Source organism: Rhinatrema bivittatum, chromosome 3, assembly GCF_901001135.1.
Source record: "Rhinatrema bivittatum chromosome 3, aRhiBiv1.1, whole genome shotgun sequence".
Classification (NCBI taxonomy): domain Eukaryota; kingdom Metazoa; phylum Chordata; class Amphibia; order Gymnophiona; family Rhinatrematidae; genus Rhinatrema; species Rhinatrema bivittatum.
The window spans coordinates 521,652,035-521,671,637 of NC_042617.1; the positions used below are offsets into that span (position 1 = coordinate 521,652,035).

General features: G+C 45.3%; 1 protein-coding gene across 1 annotated transcript in view; it reads right to left on the bottom strand.

Annotated features, from left to right (window-relative positions):
- The window catches only part of LOC115088208 (pre-mRNA-splicing factor PRP46-like), a 273,466-nt gene that overhangs the window by 47,907 nt on the left and 205,956 nt on the right, over positions 1–19,603 (bottom strand). Inside the window, exons 6-7 of the mRNA XM_029596243.1 lie at positions 16,173–16,253; positions 1,354–1,566 (exon numbers count right to left, since the gene is read on the bottom strand). Coding sequence (XP_029452103.1) covers positions 1,354–1,566; positions 16,173–16,253 — 294 coding nt within the window. The remainder of the gene's footprint in view (positions 1–1,353; positions 1,567–16,172; positions 16,254–19,603) is intronic.

Below are 19,603 nucleotides of genomic sequence, written 5' to 3' on the forward strand. Positions count from 1 at the left end.
GTCGATGATTTCGCTCCCTCGACTGTCTGAGACTTACGATGCCGATGTTTCTCCCTTCGATCCCCCCGATCTTGAGGGGGAGAAACGGGAGTCGATGGCCGTGAAGACGTCGATGGCGGGCGGTCACCGGACGGCTGTCGATGGTGGTACGACTTTGACGGTGCCGGTTCCAATGACGTCGATGCGATGGACGACGTCGAGGTGTGAGCACGGAAAAGGAGTCCCATCTTCTCCATTCTGGCTTTGCGACCTTTTGGTGTCATAAGGGCACATTTGGTGCAAGTCAGGACATCATGCTCACTGCCTAAACACATTACACAGACTCCATGAGGGTCTGTGATAGACATGGTGCGAGTATAGTCCGGGCACCGACGAAAACCCGATGCCATGGCCATAGAAAAAACCGAGCTGCGGTACGGTCGACGGCCAGTAGGCCGCGAGGGCCAAACTCGACGGTAATCGACGAAAAACGGTGAAAAGCTTACCGGAGTACCGCAGCCTGAGAAAAGTTAGAGGAGGGACCCCTGTGGGGCAAAATAATTTTAAATAAGTCCGTGAGGAAAATTCCTGTCAGGAATCTCTTCAGAGCTCCTAAACCGCGAGGCTACTGCTGCGCGGAAAAAAGAAGACTGATGGGGGACCCCTGCTGGCTGCAGGGTTAGTGCCATGCTGGGCATGCCCAGTAGGGGCCAGTCAAAGTTCTGGAAACTTTGACAGAAGTTTTCCATGATTGGGCTCCATCCTGATGATGTCACCCATATGTGAGGACTACCATCCTGCTTGTCCTGTGAGAAATTACACACAATAGTTAAAACATAAACATTCTAAAATAATAACTCTAGTAATATACATGCTGGATGCTGCCAACCTACTTCAAAAGCATGTACAAAAAGCAACATTTTCACTTGTTTGTGAAATTTTAAATAATCAGATTCCTTGCTAATATAATCTGGTAAGGCATTCCACAATAACAGTGCCACCATGGAAAAAGCCTTCGTTCTTGTATTTTGTAATTTAACCTTTTGCATTAGGGTATCTCATATAATTTTGCAGTAGCAGAATGTAACATACTCACTGGTGCATGAGGTGATAATACAGAAAAGCAACATTCTTCCTCATTATAACTAATTTTATATTCAAAAACATAATTCCTGAATAAAATTTGCTGTGATACAGGTAACTAATGTAACTGTTTAAATAGTGAAGTGATACTCTCTCTTACCGGAGCCAAATATAATTCTTGATGCTGAATTTTGTATAAGTTGCAATTCTCTAATTCTACTGTTAACATTAGTAGTACAAGACACTGTCCTACAGTATGCATGTCTAAGATGGGAATTCATACCATCTTACCTGGTCTGTTCTATGATCCACAGCACAAGCACTATAGGTTCCACTCCCTCCAGCAATAACTACATTCTTATTACAGAACTTTGCTGCATAGAGAAACTCCCCATGAAATAATTTGCCTGGGAAAGGAATATTCTTTTCCAGTTGAGCTGACCGGTAATCCCACAGTTGTAAGGCATTGCGTGCAACCCATGAACCTGTCAATACTTTGTTATCCTGAAATATAAAGGGAATGTAAAAGGCTAATATACCTGGATAGGAACTTGATTTATCATTTTCATATACCTTTATTACCAACAATCAAAGTAAATGAGAATAACCACAATTATTTTAGCAAAATCTTCAAGAAAAGTTTTCAATCATTTTAACTTAGAAAATATTCATAACTCATTTAAAATTATTTCTGCATTCCATGGTTGTAAAGTTTCAAGCTAATTAACTTATAAAGTTATTTTTCATCATGTTTTAACTTCTGTTGGTGATTGCATTACTGGTCTCCCTCTATTCCTCTACAGACTTGCTATAAGAGAGCTGTTCAAGAATATAGTACTGCTAAAAGTGGCCCCAGGAAAGGGAGGGAGGAGTAAAAGCCAATCAGTGATTTTTCTTTGATACAGGCAGCTCAAACTACTCCCATCTCATGCCAATGCAGACAATTCTCCAAGAACTTTCTAGGAAAAGCTTCAAAGTAGGAACAGGATTTTCTATGCCCCTCAGTTTACTGATTAACTTAGCTTAATACAAATCTAACAGGAGTATGAACAATTCACCAACTGAGAAATGGGGATAGGGTTATATGGACAGTTGTGCAGTCATGACAACATTTTTACCACATATAAGCATTGATTACCCAATACCAGAAAACTCAGGATGAGTTACAATATAGAAAAATAAACATTAAGCAATAAAAATATAATGCAACATCAAAATACAATACAAAATAATTAGCAAAGGACAAAAAGAATCAAAATACAATAATGAACAATAAATATAATAATGAACTAGAACACAAAGATATAATAACCTCTTTCTGGTGACAAGCAGAAATGATTCCTGCAGATGGGAATCCCTAGCTAAAGGCTGTCTTCAAATAAAAAGGGAAAATGATAAAAAATGAACAAATGATAGAGAATATATAAAGTGCATTTTTGTAGGAAAAAATCATTTTTTGTTTTTTCAAGTTTTTAATACCAGAAAAAGTAGTTACCTATAACAGGTGTTCTTCTAGGACAGCAGGATATTAGTCCTCACACATGGGTGACATCATCGGATGGAGCCAGGCACGGAACTTTGATCTCAAAAATTCTAGAACTCTCGAACATGCCATACTGAGCATGTGCTGCTGAAGTCATCACCCTGCCCCCTAGGTAGAGTCAGTCAGTCCATGAAATAGCTAATACATGGAGAAACCAACTCCCAGGGGAGGCTGGTGGGTTTCATGAGGACTAACATCCTGCTGTCCTAGGAGAACACCTATTACAGGTAAGCAACTCTGCTTTCTCCTAGGTCAATCAGGATGGTAGTCTTCACATATGGGTCAATCCCTAGCTATAGGCTGTCCGAGCAGGACAAAGCAGGAAACCGCACAGTGCTGAAGCACCACCTTTTCCCTTTTGACTGTAGAATAGAGTTGGGTTTTACAAAAAAAAAACATAGAAAAGACTGAGACACCAACCCTCCTGCGCAGCAAGGGTGCCTAAGGCAGAGAAATGATGGGAGTGCAAGCAGAAGCAAATTCCGCATCATGAAAAACAGTACAAGCAGGGTTCCTGATAAGTAAACCCTAACAACAGTAGGTCTAGAACCTCATGGATACAGGAAGAAGCCAGAGGTGTAGATAAGAGAAAGACTCTGGGGAGGAGCCGGCTGTCGTGGTACATGTGGGCACCAATGACATAGGAAAATGGAGGGAGGTTCTGGAAGCCAAATTTAGGCTCTTAGGTAGAAAGCATAAATCCATAACCTCCAGGGTAGCATTCTCTGAAATGCTCCCTGTTCTACGTGTAGATCACCAGAGGCAGGCAGAGCTCCGGAGACTCAATGCGTGGATGAGACGATGGTGCAAGGAAGAGGGATTCAGTTTTGTTAGGAACTGGGGAATCTTTTGGGGAAGGGGGAGTCTCTTCCATAGGGATTTATTTATTTTTATTTATTTAAAAACTTTTCTATACCGTCGTTAAGTTAATTAACCATCACAACGGTATAAAGGAGGGCACGATAATGAAAACTATGGGTGGTATAGCTAACAAATTAATCATGTGCCATCATAATACAGTAACAGTTTTAAAATAAAAAACTAAGTGTGTAAGTTAAGCCTGTTTGTTAGGAACATATTAGGTGGTTTGATTGTAACTTTAATTTGCTTATGTAGGTTAAAAAATAACTTCTAGCTGGGTGAGTCCTTATCCATAAACTGTTTTTCTCCTTTTCTTTATCTTTATAAAAAGCTTGTTTAAAAAGCCAGGTTTTCAGATTAGTTTTGAATATTTTCAAATTTCTCTGCAGCCTTATTTCAAGTGGCATGGTGTTCCACAGTACGGGACCAGCCAGTGACAGTGCTCTTTCCTTTACTTGTGTCAGACATGCTGATTTGACAAAGGGGACAGTTAGAAGAGCCTTATTAGCAGATCTCAGGTTTCTTTGTGGGACATGCACGCGAAGTGCAGTGTTAAGCCAGTCGGCTTTTTCATCGTGGATTAATTTATGGATTATACATAGTGCCTTATATTGTATTCTTTGTTCAATTGGAAGCCAGTGAAGTTCAGCAAGTGTTCCTGTAATGTGGTCACTCTTTTTTTTTGCCAGTCAATATTCTAGCAGCGGAATTTTGTAATATTTGCAGGGGCCGAATCGTAGATTGAGGTAGTCCTAATACAGTGATGGCCAACCTTTTGCACTCAGTGTGTCAAAATTCATAAAAAAGCCGAGCATAACTCGGGTGGTGTGTCACTTCTAGAAAAATCCATAATTTTGTGATATTTAGCTCTAATATTAATAACAAAAAGTTATAATTTTAATATATGTTCTGTATTTATTAATAAAGCAAAAACAAATAATTCTTTACCTTACCTGCTTAGTGACTTTTTTGTTGCTGAATTTCATTGGCTAAATCTTCAATTAAAACACTCTCTCCCCCTCCACACCCCCCCCTCCACAAACTCTTACTCCCCTGGATTTTCTCATACACACTCATGCTCTCACACTCACTGGCTCACACACACACACACACACACACACACACATACACACTGAACCCCAGGCAAGCTCCCATTCATTTTCACACCACTCCCACTCCATCCTCCAGGCAGGCACCAATTCATTCTCACACAGGCACCCATGCATTCACACACATACACCCCCATGCAGAGTCCCATTCATTCACATGCACACAGTAAAAGCAGACCCCCCTCTCTTTTGCCAGCAACCTCAGAACCTCTCTCATTCCTCTGCTGCCACTGTCATTGCTGCCACATGGCTATTGGGGAGATTCCGATTGCTGCTACTGACACTGAAGCCCATTCTGCTGCCTCCTCTGTGCAGGCCCCGTGGGCTTCCATTTTCTCCATGCTGATCTCGTACATTGTGAGATCAGCATAGAGAAAGTGCTATTCTTGCACATTCCCAAAGATTACATGTGCCAATCACTAAAAAGTAATTTATTTTGTTTTTTACCTTTGCTGTCTGATCTTCATTTTCTAATTGGTTGGTCACAGGCTTTTTTTTCCCACCTTCCCTTTCTTATTTTTTTTGCCAATTCCTTTTATATTGTCTTTTTTTGTTTCTTTTCTCTCCATCTTCTTCCTTCAAACACACAGGTTCTCATTCTCACATGCATTTCTCTCTCTCACACACACACACAGGCTCCGTCACATGCTCTCTCTCATACAATCATTCATACACTCAGTCTCTCACTCCCACATGCTGTCTTGCTCAATCATAGGCTCTCACTGTCACATGCTGTCTCTCTCACACACACACAGGTTCTCACATGCCGTCTCTGCAAACATTCAGGTCCTCACTCTCACACACAATCGCTCAACTCATCTCATACACACACACATACACACACCCTCTACAGACCCTCAGTCTCTCTCTCACCTCTGGGCCTCCTCTACGCGGGTCGTCGCAGGATGGGCTCTGCGGCAGCCCTGCTACCAGGCCTCTTCCTCTTCTCTGGCCGCTGCGACTTGGGATTCGCGGCTGCCCGTAAACGCAAGCGCTGCTCCTCTTCTGCATGCGCCGATGCTTCACCTCCTTCCAGCCCACGTGGCTCCGGCAACGTTACTTCCGGGGCCGCACAGGCAGGAAGGAGGAGGAGCATCAGCGCGTTTAAACGTGATCTTTTTCTTCGGGCTGCGGCCCTGCCTATCTGCCTGTCGCTGTGCTCGGGGGCATTGGGGGGGGGGGGATACTAAAAAACTAGTTTTAAAGGGTCGGCGCAGCTGATAAAAAAAAAAAAAGGCTCGGCACAGCCGATTAAAAAAAAAAATTCCCGATAGTCCACGAAACGCTGCGCGTGTCAGCAAAAAGTCTCGGCGTGTCACCTCTGACACACGTGTCATAGGTTAGCCATCACTGGTATAGGCGCTGTATTAAGCGCCTATACAGTAAAATGGGTTGCGCGGGCCTAACGCGTCACAGACGCTTCTTGGACGCGGCTTGCATTTGCAAGCTATTTAAATACAGTATCGAGCGGTAGGTGAGCAGGACTGTGCGTGCGGCAAACGAGGGTGCGCCCGGCACTAACGCAGCTCTTCCTACCGCTCCTTACTGTATCGGCCTGTTACTTTGCTCTTTCTGGCAGACCTGTGCCTTTAAGAAATCCGATCGGGGGCTTGAGAGGGAGGAGGGAGCAGGGCTCTGGCTTTCACTTTCGAAATGGTGCTTTGCTGGGAGTGGGGGTGGAGCGATGCCCATGTAAACTCTTCCCGTGGTGGCTGAGACCCACGGGCGGGCTGACAGCACTGCCTCCCCCCCCCCCCCCCCCGCAATTGCGGGATATTTACTTGCTTCTCCTTATCTGCGGGACTCAGGGGGCGGGGGAGGAGGGCGAGCTGTTCTCTGTTCAGCTCTTTGCGCTTTGGCTGCTGCAGGATGCAGCTGCTTGTGATCTCTTCACAGCCACTTTCTACTGCATTTGCACTGCTCCAGCCGTCCCAACTCCCTCCCCCCCTTGCCCGGCGGTGGACGAACTGACTCGGCGACTCTTCTACCCTTTCCTCCTTCTGTGTGTATCTGTCTGGCAGTCCCTACTCCCTCCCCCCTTCCCCAGCGGGGGAAGGAACGGGCTGAGCCGTTTCTCGGAGCAGCGACTCGTCTGCCATTTCCTCCTCCCCTCTGTGACACCCAGCACCTAGCGCAGAGCTCAATGGTCCGCACATGCGCAGTAGAGCTGCTCTCTACTGTGCATTTGCGGGCTGTGGGTCAGAGCCCATTTATATTGTAGATAGCGTGTGTTGCTTGTACGTCCAACAGATGGCGCTGTTTTTCCAAAAAAGCATGTTTTTACCTGTCACAGGTGTGACATCTATATAATATAGGTATACAAAAACACGCGCGTATTCAAATGCAACGTTGTGTCAAAATTTCAAAGCAATCGGTGAAGAACTTTCGGAGATTTAAGATTCTGAACAAACGAATATTTACATAGATTAGATCAGTTGTTACAGGTGCCACCCGAAATTAAGTTTACTATATAAAAAAAAACTTGCTGTGGACCAACACTCTAATTCCCTACTTCTGAGCTCAGGCTTAAGGGAAGTTTAATTTAGTTTAGGAAGTCACGTAAGACCTGGATGTTCAGCCAAGCTTGCAGGTAAAAAAAAGATAAATTTTACTCAACGCACAATTAAACTCTGGAATTTGTTGCCAGAGAATGTGGTTCGTGCAGTTAGTATAGCTGTGTTTAAAAAAGGATTGGATAAGTTCTTGGAGGAGAAGTCCATCACCTGCTATTAAGTTCACTTAGAGAATAGCCACTGCCATTAGCAATGGTTACATGGAATAGACTTAGTTTTTGGGTACTTGCCAGGTTCTTATGGCCTGGATTGGCCACTGTTGGAAACAGGATGCTGGGCTTGATGGACCCTTGGTCTGACCCAGTATGGCATTTTCTTATGTTCTTACATCTATTTTATGCTGAAGACTAAGATTTTCTGTTTTACTGCACATATGGATGTTATTTTTATATTTTTGTGAAACTGTAATTTGTTAGTAACCAATTGTTTCTTGTTGTCAAGAATTGATTTTGCTTTCATTGTTTTGTTTATGCTTTCATTGTACATTGCTTGGAGCTTCTTTGAAATTAGTGATTTATTAATGCCAATTTATAAATACATTTCTTTAAGGTCCTTAGATCTAGGATGAGACACTATCCTCCACTTAAGCAATAGGAAATACTTGTAAAATCCACACACCTCTCTTCTATGATGGAACAGGTCTGGTTGCTTTCATCTGCCAGAGGACAGCTCCTTCATAGCACTTCTTGGTTCTTAGAGGACTATTTTGTAGAATTCTCAATAAAAGTAATTTGTAGTCCTTTATAATTTGAAGAACCCAACCTTCAGATAGCAAATGTTGCTTACCTGTAACAGGTGTTCTCACATATGGGTGACATCATCAGGATGGAGCCCAATCACAAAAAACTTCTGTCAAAGTTTCCAGAACTTTGACTGGTCCATACTGGGCATGCCCAACATGGCACTAACCCTGCAGCCAGCAGGGGTCCCCCTTCAGTCTTATTTAAAAGCTACAGGCAGCGCCGATACGAACCCAACACCGAGGGGCGGCGGGCGGGTTTCGTGAGGACTAACATCCTTCTGTCCTGTGAGAACACCTGTTACAGGTAAGCAACATTTGCTTTCTCACAGGACAAGCAGGATGGTAGTCCTCACATATGGGTGAGTACCGAGCTGAGGATGTCCAGACATGCACCAAATGTACCCAAAGGCGTGCAACAGGCACAACAACTGGAGTGGAATTTGGTAGAGGGCATCGTGAACCCCACCGGGCAAGTGGAAGGGTGTTGGTACGTCACGTTGTAAAGAGGTGACGAAGGACAGACCGGCCAAAGATGGAATCTTGCCTTCCGGCTTTGTCCAAGCAATAGTGGGCTGCAAAGGTGTGGAGAGAACTCCAGGTGGCAGCCCTGCAAATGTCAGGAAGCGGCATCGATCGTAGGTGTGCTACTGAAGTCGCCATGGCCCTCACAGAGTGTGCTTTATCATTGTCTTAAAATGGAATGCCCGCTTGCTGATAGCAGAAGGATATGCAGTCCGCCAACCAGGAGGAGAGAGTCTGCGTACCCACAGGCTTCCCCAATTTGTTAAGGTGGAAAGAGACAAACAATTGAGTGCTTTCCCTGTGGGCAGCTGTACTGTCTAGGTAGAATGCTAGAGCCCGTTTACAGTCAAGGGTATGCAGAGCCTGTTCTCCTGGACTGGCATGGGGCCTGGGAAAAAAGGTAGGTAGTATGATGGATTGATTGAGATGAAAATCTGAAACTACCTTAGGTAATAATTTAGGTTAAGTGCGGAACACCGCCAGGTCCTGCAGAAGTTTAGTGTAAGGCGGATAGGTAACTAGGGCCTGCAATTCGCTAACTCTGCGAGCTGAAGTGACAGCCAAAAGAAAAATCACTTTCCATGTGAGATATCGAAGGTCTCAAGAGTGAAGAGGCTCAAATGGTGGTTTCATGAGCCGACCCAAAACCAGATTAAGGTCCCAAGAAGGTGCCGGAGGATGTAGTGGAGGCTTGATGTGGAGCAAGCCCTTCAAAAAATGTGTTACCAGGGGTTGTACTGATATAGGGACATCCCCGACACCTTTATGGAAGGCGGCTACCGCACTGACATGCATTCTGATGGAAGAAGTCTTAAGAACTGACTCTGAGAGATGCCAGAGATAGTCCAGAAACTTCGGGATTGGACAGGAAAAGGGGTCAAGGTACTGAGAAGAGCACCATGACGTGAACCTTTTCCATTTGTAAGAGTAAGCTTTTCTCATGAAGGCTTCCGTGAAGCAATCAAGACACTGGAAACTGGTTCAGAGAGGTTAAATGGCTGAAGGATTAACCTTTCGACATCCATGCCATCAGGGACAAGGCTTGAAGATTGAGATGGCGTAGGCACCCGTCGTCTTGAGTGAAAAGAAGTGGGTCCTTTCCCAAGGGAATGTGCCTGCGGATGGAGAGATCCTTAAGTATTGGAAACCACACTTGGCGTGGCCAGTGAAGTGCTATCAGGATCATGGTTCCCTTGTCCTGACATAACTTCACGAGAGAGAAGAGGAAGTGGAGGGAATGCGTAGAGCAGACCGGTAGCCCATGAGAGGGAGAATGCATCTCTGAGTTGAGAGTGTTTGCTGTGAATGAGAGAGCAGTAGTTCTCTAGTTTGCGGTTTTGAGGAGACGCAAAGAGGTCTATCAGAGGAGCTCCTCATTGTTGGAAGATGGAGTTCGCCACAGAGGGCTTGAGAGACCACTCATGCGGTTGAAAGATGCGACTCAGCTTGTCTGCCAAAACATTGCCCACTCCCGGCAAGTAGGTGGCCCTGAGGTACATCGAATGGGAGAGAACGTCCGCCCAAATCTGTGCAGCTTCCTGACACAGAAGGAAGGAGCCTGTGCCTCCCTGTTTGTTGTTGTACCACATGGCCACCTGGTTGTCCGTCTGAATCAGGATGACTTGATTTGAAAGGCGATCCTGAAAAGCCCTGAGAGCATATCTGATTGCTCGAAGTTCCAGGAAATGTATTTGGTGTTTGGCTTCCTCTGGAGACCAAGATCCTTGTGTTTGCAGAATGGCCACATGGGATTCCCAGCCGAGGTTGGAAGCATCGGTGGTGAGCGTGACTTGAAGGCCTAGACTCTGGAACGGCAAACCCTGGAGGAGATTGTTCTGATTGTTCCACCAGGTGAGAGACGGAGTGAGTCGGTGATGTGGACAAAGGTTGACAGAGGCTGAGTGTTTTGAGTCCATTGAGACCTTAGAGTCCACTCCATGATTCTCATGGCCAAGCGGGCCATTGGTGTGACGTGGACTGAGGATGCTATGTGTTCCAGAAGGATGAGAAATTGGCATGCGGTCACAGAGTGCTGAGACTGCAGCTGGTGAGCAAGAGACACGAGAGTTTGTGCATGCTGTTGAGGCAGGAAAGCCTCTGCCTGCAAGCTGTCCAAGTCTGCCCCAATGAACAACAAGGTTTGAGATGGGACTAAATAGGATTTGTCATAGTTTACGAGAAATCCTAATGAAACTAAGGTGTGTAAGGTTAGATTGAGGGACGACAAAGCAGTTTGCTGAGTGGAGCCCTGACTAATCAGTCGTCCAGATAGGGGTTGGCGTGAACACCTTGAGTCCTGAGGAAGGTTGCAACAACTACGAGACATTTTGTGAAGACTCTTCATGCAGACGCTAGGCCGAATAGAAGCACTCGGTATTGATAGTGCTTGGGGCCTACTAGAAACCTCAGGTATTTGCGATGAGATGGAGTTATTGCAATATGAGTGTATGCGTCCTGGAGGTCCAGAGACCAGAGCCAGTCTCCTCTTTGTAGAAGAGGAAGAAGCGAGCCCAAGGTGACCATCTTGAACTTCTCTCGCAGGAGGTACTTGTTGAGGGTCAGTAGATCCAGAATAGGAGGAACGCCTCCCGATTTTTTGGGGATTAGAAAGTACCGGGAATAGAACCCTAGGCCGTGCTGAGAGTATGGTACGGGTTCTATTGCGTTGGACTGGAGAAGGAGGGAGACCTCTTGATCCAGAAGAATGGAGTGATTGGATGTTCTCCACATCGGCAGAGGTGGGGAGTCCGGAGGCATGGAGAGAAAATTCAGATGGTAACCCTGAGCAATTATTGTCAATACCATTGGTCTGAGGTGATTGAGTGCCATATATGTTGTGGAAGTGGCATAATCGACCTCCCACTGGTATGTGTGGCAGTGGAATCTGGCTGCTGCTCACTAGGTGGAAGTCAAAAACCTGAAGCAGGCCCTGGTTGAGGAGCGGCTTGTGGTTTTTGTTTACATGTTTGACGAGACTGTGCTTTTTGAAAAGGTCTCGTGGCACGGGATCTGGTTGGTGGTGGATAGGACTTCTTTGGGCAGAAGAAGGACTTTTTAGAGTCCTTCCTGAAGGGCTGTTTAGAAGAATAGTCGGACGGCATCAGAGAGAGCTGTCTTAGGGTCTCATGATGGTCCTTTAGTTCTGCCACCGTCCGTTGAATCTGTTCGCCAAACAGATTATCACCGACACAAGGCAGGTCGGACAACCTGTCTTGTACTTCAGGGCGAAGGTCAGAAGACTTGAGCCAGGCCTACCTTCTTGCCGAAATAGAAGCTGCAGATACTCTAGTAGAGGTATCAAAGATGTCATAAGATGTTCTGATCTCATGCTTGCCTGCCTCAAAACCCTTGTTGACTAGGGTTTGGAGCTGTTCTTGAAATTGTTGAGGCAGGGAGTCTGACAAGTCTTGTATTTGCTTGAAAATGACCCTGTTATACTGGGTCATACAGAGCTGATAGGCGGCAATTCGGGAGATGAGCATTGACCCTTGGAAGACTCGGCGACCAATGGTATCTAGGAACTTCTGTTCCTTGCCAGGGAGAACAGAAGAGTGAGGCTTTGACCTCTTCGCTCTCTTCTGAGCAGACTCCACCACAACAGAGTGGTGATCCAGTTGTGATTTCTGAAAACCTGGAGCTGATTGCACCAAATAGGTAGTGTCAGCTTTCCTGTGGACTGGAGCAATGAAGCCAGGATGTTCCCAGTTCTTCTTCAGGAGATCCAGAAGGACCTGATGGATGGGAATAGAGGTGATTACCTTGGGAGCATCCAGGAATTGGAGCAACTCCATCTGGTGCCTATCCTGTTCAGTCTGTAATTGGAAGGGAACCAATTCAGACATTTCCTTCACAAAGTTTAGGTCCCAAAAAGCACGAAGGTAAGCGGTCTAAGAAAGCCGTCAGGAAGAAAACCAGAGTTAGACGCCAAAGTCTTTTCCAAAACTTTATTGAAGCGGAGACGTATATATTCTTAAAGCCCGACTCTGGCCGAGTTTCGCCGTTAGCAAACGGCTGCCTCAGTAATCTTGTATGCCACATTCTTTTAGCCAAGTGTAATCCGCTGTGTTATTGATTCTTTTTATCTTATATGAAAATCATAATCTTGTTATTGCAATGTGTTTGTTGGACTCCAACTCTGGCACTGCATTTGTTCTGCACCGCGGTAACAAAAGCTTCTGTCTCACATTCAACAGCACGTCCCCACCCCGACTAGTGATCGCAGAACAAATGCAATGCCAGAGTTGGAGTCCAACAAACACATTGATTTTCATATAACAGATAAAAAGAATCAATAACACAGCAGATTACACTTGGCTAAAAGAGTGTGGCATACAAGATTACTGTTGTTTTATTCTGAGTCCTAATCAAATTGAGCCTCTGAGGCAGTCGTTTGCTAATGGCGAAACTCGGCCAGAGTCGGGCTTTAAGAATATATACGTCTCCGCTTCAATAAAGTTTTGGAAAAGCCATTGGCGTCTAACCCTGGTTTTCTTCACAAAGTTTATAAAGGAGAGGTCCTCTGGAGGAGAATGCTTCCTACTTTCAGTGGGTGAAGGTGGTGAAGGTAAATCATCGGTGTCTGTCGAGGAATCATCAGCCCAGGTATCATAAGGATCAGCATGTGTCCTTCTAGGACCTAGAGGGGGACAGGGTGGTGGGATACCTGAAGGTCCCGGTCTAGGCTCCGAAGGAATCGGAGGAATTATCGGAGGCACCGATGTCGGCATCGAAGGCACTGGTTCAGGCATCGATGGATGGCTCGGTGGCGCCGGACATATCAGCACTGATGGTTGGATCAGTGGCGAGGGACGTATCAGCATTGATGGCTGAGGCAGAACTCCCGATGGAGGGATGCGGAATGGTGTTTCTCCTCCCAATGACACTGTAAGTGGGGAGGGCACCGGAGCCATCGGAGACCTGGGATCCATCGGTGGAAAAGTGGCCATGAGTGCTTCCATCCTGGAGAGCAGCGGTGCCAGCGCTGCCGGAATCGGGTCGATGATTGGGTCCGCAATTGGTACCGGTGTCAGTGCCGGAGGAACCTGAAGTCGTTGTATCGCCTTGTCGATGGCCTCCTGAAACATCCGGTCCAGTTCTTCTCGGAGACCTGGAGCAAGCAGCCCCGGCTCCGGAACTGAAGAGGGAGGCAGAGGCATAGCTGGAGGGACCACCATTAAAGGCGGAGTCGCGGCTCCCGATCCCCTGTTGGGTGAGGGTTGCCTCGGTGACCCGGTCGCAGAAACGGTCGGTGTATTTTCTGGATGGGGATTCTTCGACAGCGGCTCGGACGATGGTGAGGTCGATTTCGCTTCCTCGATGGTCCAAGACTTATGGTGTCGATGGCGATGTTTGTCCCTGCGATCCCCTTGGTCCTGAGGGGGAGTAGAGGGTGTCGATGGCTGAGAAGTCGTCGATGCCAGGCGGTCACCGGCCGGTGGTCGATGCTGGCGCGAAGTTGACGGTGCCGGCTCTGACGACGTTGAAGCAATGGACGGAGTCGGGGTTTGAGCATGGAAGAGAAGTTCCATCTTCTCCATTCTGGCCTTGCGACCTTTTGGTGTCATTAGGGCACATTTGGTGCAAGTCAAGACATCGTGCTCGAGTCCTAGACAATTACACAGACATTATGGGAGTCTGTGATAGACATGGTGCGGCTACAGTCTGGGCACTGACGAAACCCTGACGCCGTGGAAAAAATCCAGCCGCGGTACGGTCGACGGCCAGACTCGACGGTAATCGACAGAAAACGGGTAAAAACTTACTGGAGTACCGCGGTCTGAAAAAAGTTAGAGGAGGGACCCCTGTGGGGCAAATTAACTTTTAGTAATTCTGTGAGGAAAATTCCTGTCAGGAATCTCTTCAGAGCTCCTTTACCACGAAGCTACTGCTATGCGGAAAAAAGAAGACCGAAGGGGGCCAGTGCTGGCCCAGTAGGGGCCAGTCAAAGTTCTGGAAACTTTGACAGACGTTTTCCGTGATTGGGCTCCATCTTGATGATGTCACCCATATGTGAGGACTTCCATCCTGCTTGTCCTGTGAGAATACTAGGTCCAATATTTTATGTAAAACCTTAAGCATGCAACTTTGCTGAATCCTGGAAATTCCTGAATATGGTATTTGCTATCTACTTTCTTTCCAACAGGAAGCACAGAAAATGGGTCCTGCAGATATTTTCTGCGTTTCCTGAGGAAGCTGGTTAACAGGAACTGCCACTAACTCCATAGGGGTATCAAGATATCTAAGGAAGCAAAAATAATGTGCTCTGGGCTGATGTGCATATCTAAATTAAATGAAATTGACTCTGCCATTCTCTGAAAAAAAAAAGTACAGATCCTCAAGGGAACATCTTATTTCTTGCATGAGGAGGAGTGGGGCCTGATGGGAGGCATGGTGAGTATTCTTCTTTGAAACCAGAATTCTCAGCATACCAAAGCTCCTTGAATCAAATTCCCAAATTACAATTGGAACTGCAGTGTCCTAAAGCAAGAGCCTCAACAGGCATACTCTAAAGATTTTTAAAGTCTCAGAGCCAAGATAAGACAGAGTACAAGACAATTAGGGAGATTTTCTCCTTGATGTCATATAGGTACTGCTCAGTAAAAACAGTATTGATGCCAAATCTCGGTATTAAGGCATTGACATTGCTGTTGAACTGCTAGGTGTCAAAGCACAGGATTCAAATATTCTGAGCCGGAACCATGATACTTTTGAAGTGCTAAGAAAGGAATTAAGTATCTTCTTCTTAAACATTGCAGAGGCCAAAACTGAATGGGTTTAAGTAGCAGAAGACATGCTTTCCTAAGTAACCAAGGAGTTAGTACCAATGGTTTTGGTATAGACTCTTGGAGATTGCTACATCTCACCTCTGGACTAAGCTACTTGGGAGGCTGAATAGCTTAACCTGCCATCTCTAGATGTAAACCGAAGTGCTTAGTGATTTTGTCTCTAGAACCTCGGCATATAAAAAAAATGTTAAGTAAATAAATAAATAAATAAATCTCCTTAATTTTGGTTTTGCTCATTGATGGATATCAACCCTGATGGTTCAGTGCCTTTCCAAGATGATCAGTGCTGAATCTCTATGAAATCAACTCTGAGATATCCTTCTCTTGCATCAAGACAGACAGTAGGAAAGTTCCCTGCTCCAAGGCTGCTTCTTTGATCCCGATTACAAAGAAAATTTTTGATTCCTTGGTGCCACAGAATTACCAGAGATCATTGCAACTCCTGGGTATCAGACATCTTGCTGAAGATATCATGGAGATGCAATCTTGAAGCTTGATGGCCCTGGGTGATGTCCAAGCAGGTGAAGGATATCATATCCTTCACCTGCTTGGACATTCCCCTACGGCTTAATTTAATTTATTTTTTGATCATGATCGGTTAATGTGTACTTTTGTAAGAAATAGTATGTTGCTCCAAGATTACATTGTTATGGTTTTACTTTATTTTATTCTTTATACATCGTTTTGTTTTAATGTTTTATTGTATCGCCCATCTGAGTTCTTTGTAAACCGGCATGATGTGCTGCACGAATGTCGGTAAATAAAAGTTAATAAATAAATAAATAAATAAATATCATGCTCTAGTCCAGGGGTGCTCATACCAGTCTTTGCTCCCCCATGTATGTCAGCAAAAGCCTTCCAAGCTTTTTCAGAGCTTTGTAGAAAATGCTCCATGCTAAGCCATCCGATGATATACCACTTGGGAGGCCAATTCATCCTGCTTGTCCTTGGGGAAAGAAAAAATATATCATTTACCTTGATATCAATGCTGGGGCCACAGATATGAGGTCCATTTATCACTCTTCGTGCTTCCTTTGCCATTCGTTTATCCCAAATCTAAATAGAAAAAGAGAAGTAGATTAATAATGTATTAAACTAAATAGCAGAAATACAGATGCTTCAAAATGCTTAAAATAAGTTAAATAAGTTCTCCAATAGCAGAGACTATCTCAGTCAATATTAGAGAGCTAGCTAGGTGATGCATTGTCCTTTCGCACCGAGGATATCTCCCCAAGGCCTACTGCCCAGGAGGGAAGGGTTAGGTCGGCCGTCATAGTTGGTGATTCGATTATTAGGAATATAGATAGCTGGGTGGCTGGTGGGCGTGAGGATCGCCTGGTAACATGCCTACCTGGTGCGAAGATGGCGGACCTCACGCGTCACCTAGATAGGATTTTAGACAGTGCTGGGGAGGAGCCGGCTATCGTGGTACATGTGGGCACCAACGACATAAGAAAATGTGGAAGGGAGGTTCTGGAAGCTAAATTTAGGCACTTAGGTAGAAAGCTTAAATCCAGAACCTCCAGGGTAGCAGTCTCCGAAATGCTCCCTGTTCCACGCGCTGGTCACCAAAGGCAGGCACAGTCTCAATGCATGGATGAGACGATGGTGCAAGGAAGAGGGATTCAGTTTTGTTAGGAACTGGGGAACCTTTTGGGGAAGGGAAAGTCTCTTCCAAAGGGATGGGCTCCACCTTAACCAGGGTGGAACCAGACTGCTGGCTCTAACCTTTAAAAAGGAGATAGAGCAGCTTTTAAATTAGAACAAAGGGGAAAGCCAACAGTCGCTCAGCAGCGCATGGTTCGGATAGAGGTATCTTCAAAGAATACTAATGATGCACTCGAATTAGTGCATCCCGACAGTGAGGTTCCAATAATAAGAAAAGTAGCCCAATTGCCTGTAACTAAAAACTCACCTGAGCTAAAAAATTCCAACTTATCCCTATCAATTACAAAGCAGAATGAAAATACAAACAAAAAACAAACTTTGAAATGTTTGTATGCTAATGCCAGGAGTCTAAGAAGATGGGAGAATTAGAATGTATAGCAGTGAATGATGACAGAGACTTAATTGGCATCTCAGAGACATGGTGGAAGGAGGACAACCAATGGGACAGTGCTATACCTGGGTACAAATTATATCGCAATGACAGAGAGGAGCCCCCGGGAGGTGGTGTGGCGCTTTATCCTGCATGAAACTGCTTTATCCTGCATGAAACTAAATGCACAATTGAATCTTTATGGGTAGAAATCCCTTATATGTCAGGGAAGACTACAGTGATAGGAGTATACTACCGTCCACCTGGTCAAGATGGTGAGACTGACAGTGAAATGCTAAGAGAAATTAGGGAAGTTAACCAAATTGGTAGTGTGGTAATAATGGGAGACTTCAATTACCACAATACACTGGTGCAGGACAATAAATCTTTAATCACCACAATTTCAATAATAGTCATAATCAGTTCCAATGGATAAAGGATCTCAATGTTAATGATGGCGACTCCAAACCGTTCAAAATGACAGCGTTTAAATTGATCCCCCGACACGGTCCCGTGTTTCGCCAGGCTGCGTCGGGGGGGACCAAGGGTATATTTAAATCTTTACAGAAATACCCGGAGCGCTCCGGGTATTTCTGTAAAGATTTAAATATACCCTTGGTCCCCCCCGACGCAGCCTGGCGAAACACGGGACCGTGTCGGGGGATCAATTTAAACGCTGTCATTTTGAATGGTTTGGAGTCGCCATCATTAACATTGAGATCCTTTATCCATTGGAACTGATTATGACTATTATTGAAATTGTGGTGATTAAAGATTTATTGTCCTGCACCAGTGTATTGTGATACTTGCTTACGTGCAAGGTTTTCTGCTCCTTCTCAGTTTGGATTACGAGACTTCAATTACCCCAATATTGACTGAGTAAATGTATCCTCGGTACATGCTAGAGATATAAAGTTCCTGGATGGAATAAATGACATTTTTATGGAGCAATTGGTTCAGGGAGCGATTTTAGATCTAATTCTCAGTGGAGCACAGGATTTGGTGAGAGAGGTAACAGTGGTGGGGCCGCTTGGCAATAGTGATCATAATATGATCAAATTTGAATTAATGACTGGAAGGGGGACAGTAAGCAAATCCACGGCTCTCGTGCTAAACTTTCAAAAGGGAAACTTTGATAAAATGAGAAAAATTGTTAGAAAAAAACTGAAAGGAGCAGCTACAAAGGTAAAAAGTGTGCAAGAGGCGTGGTCATTGTTAAAAAATCAAAAACGATGGTTAAACTGGTATATTTTTTAAAGCACTCCCAACTGCCATAAAGCTCTGGACCCTTAATCCTAGAGGCAGTGTTAACACAGACTCTTTTGAGATATAGGGTCACTTTACTTTTTATTTAACATCACTTATATTTTTGTTCATTTTTTTCTCACAGGACAAGCAGGATGGTAGTCCTCACAAATGGGTGACATCGAGGATGGAGCCCTGTACGGAAAACTTTTCTGTCAAAGTTTCAACAAGCTTTGACTGACACTGGCACACTGGGTGCACTGAGCATGCCCAGCCTGCAATTATCCCTGTGAGCCACAGGTGTCTCCCTCAGTCTTCTTTTTTCCGCTCTGCAGTCAGCATAGCGGTTGGAGCTCTGTGAGGATTTTTTAACTAATTACCTCATGGAAACACTTAACTTTTCACTTCAAAAAACACTTTTCCCTGCACAGGTCTCCCTCCGCGTACGTTTTTACGACGCTCGGTGAGTACTAATTCTTATTTTTCGGTCGGTTCCTGTCACTATCTTAAGGCTGTTAACTGACTGAAGCCTTCCCTTCCCCCATTTTTCAGTTAGCTTTAAACAGCTTGCGAGTATCTCTGTGACACTCTGCTTGCTTATGCTAGTGGGGTAGGGATTTTTTCCTTAACTTTAGGACCTCTGAGCTTCAAGTCCTTCGTTCCCTGGTACCCTCACGCAGTCGATACCCTATCGCTACACCGGGACCCTCCTAAACCGCCCTGGGCTTTTATATGTCATCAGCGCCCCTCCCCCCACGGTGCCCTGATGCCTTTATCCATGTTTTTTGCTTTTCAGTGCTACCAGGCTTTTTCCTCCTACGCACTGTTTTTTTTTTTGTTTTTTGTTTTTTTTTTTTCCTTGGGCTTCCTCGGTGCCGTCCCTACCCGGATGCATGCCATTGACGCACACGCTGTTAGTCACTGCCATGCATACTCGGGTCGCCGCCACCGCTGCCCGAGACACTTTTTAACGATCCCAGGGTCACTTCATCGATGCCACCCCCCCTTTTGGGGATGCCATCGATGCCCCATCCTCCCCACCGATGTCCAGCCCTTTTCCATCGGTGGGCATCGGTGCCACATCGATTCGTCGGTGGGCATCGATGCCGGATGGTCCCCATCG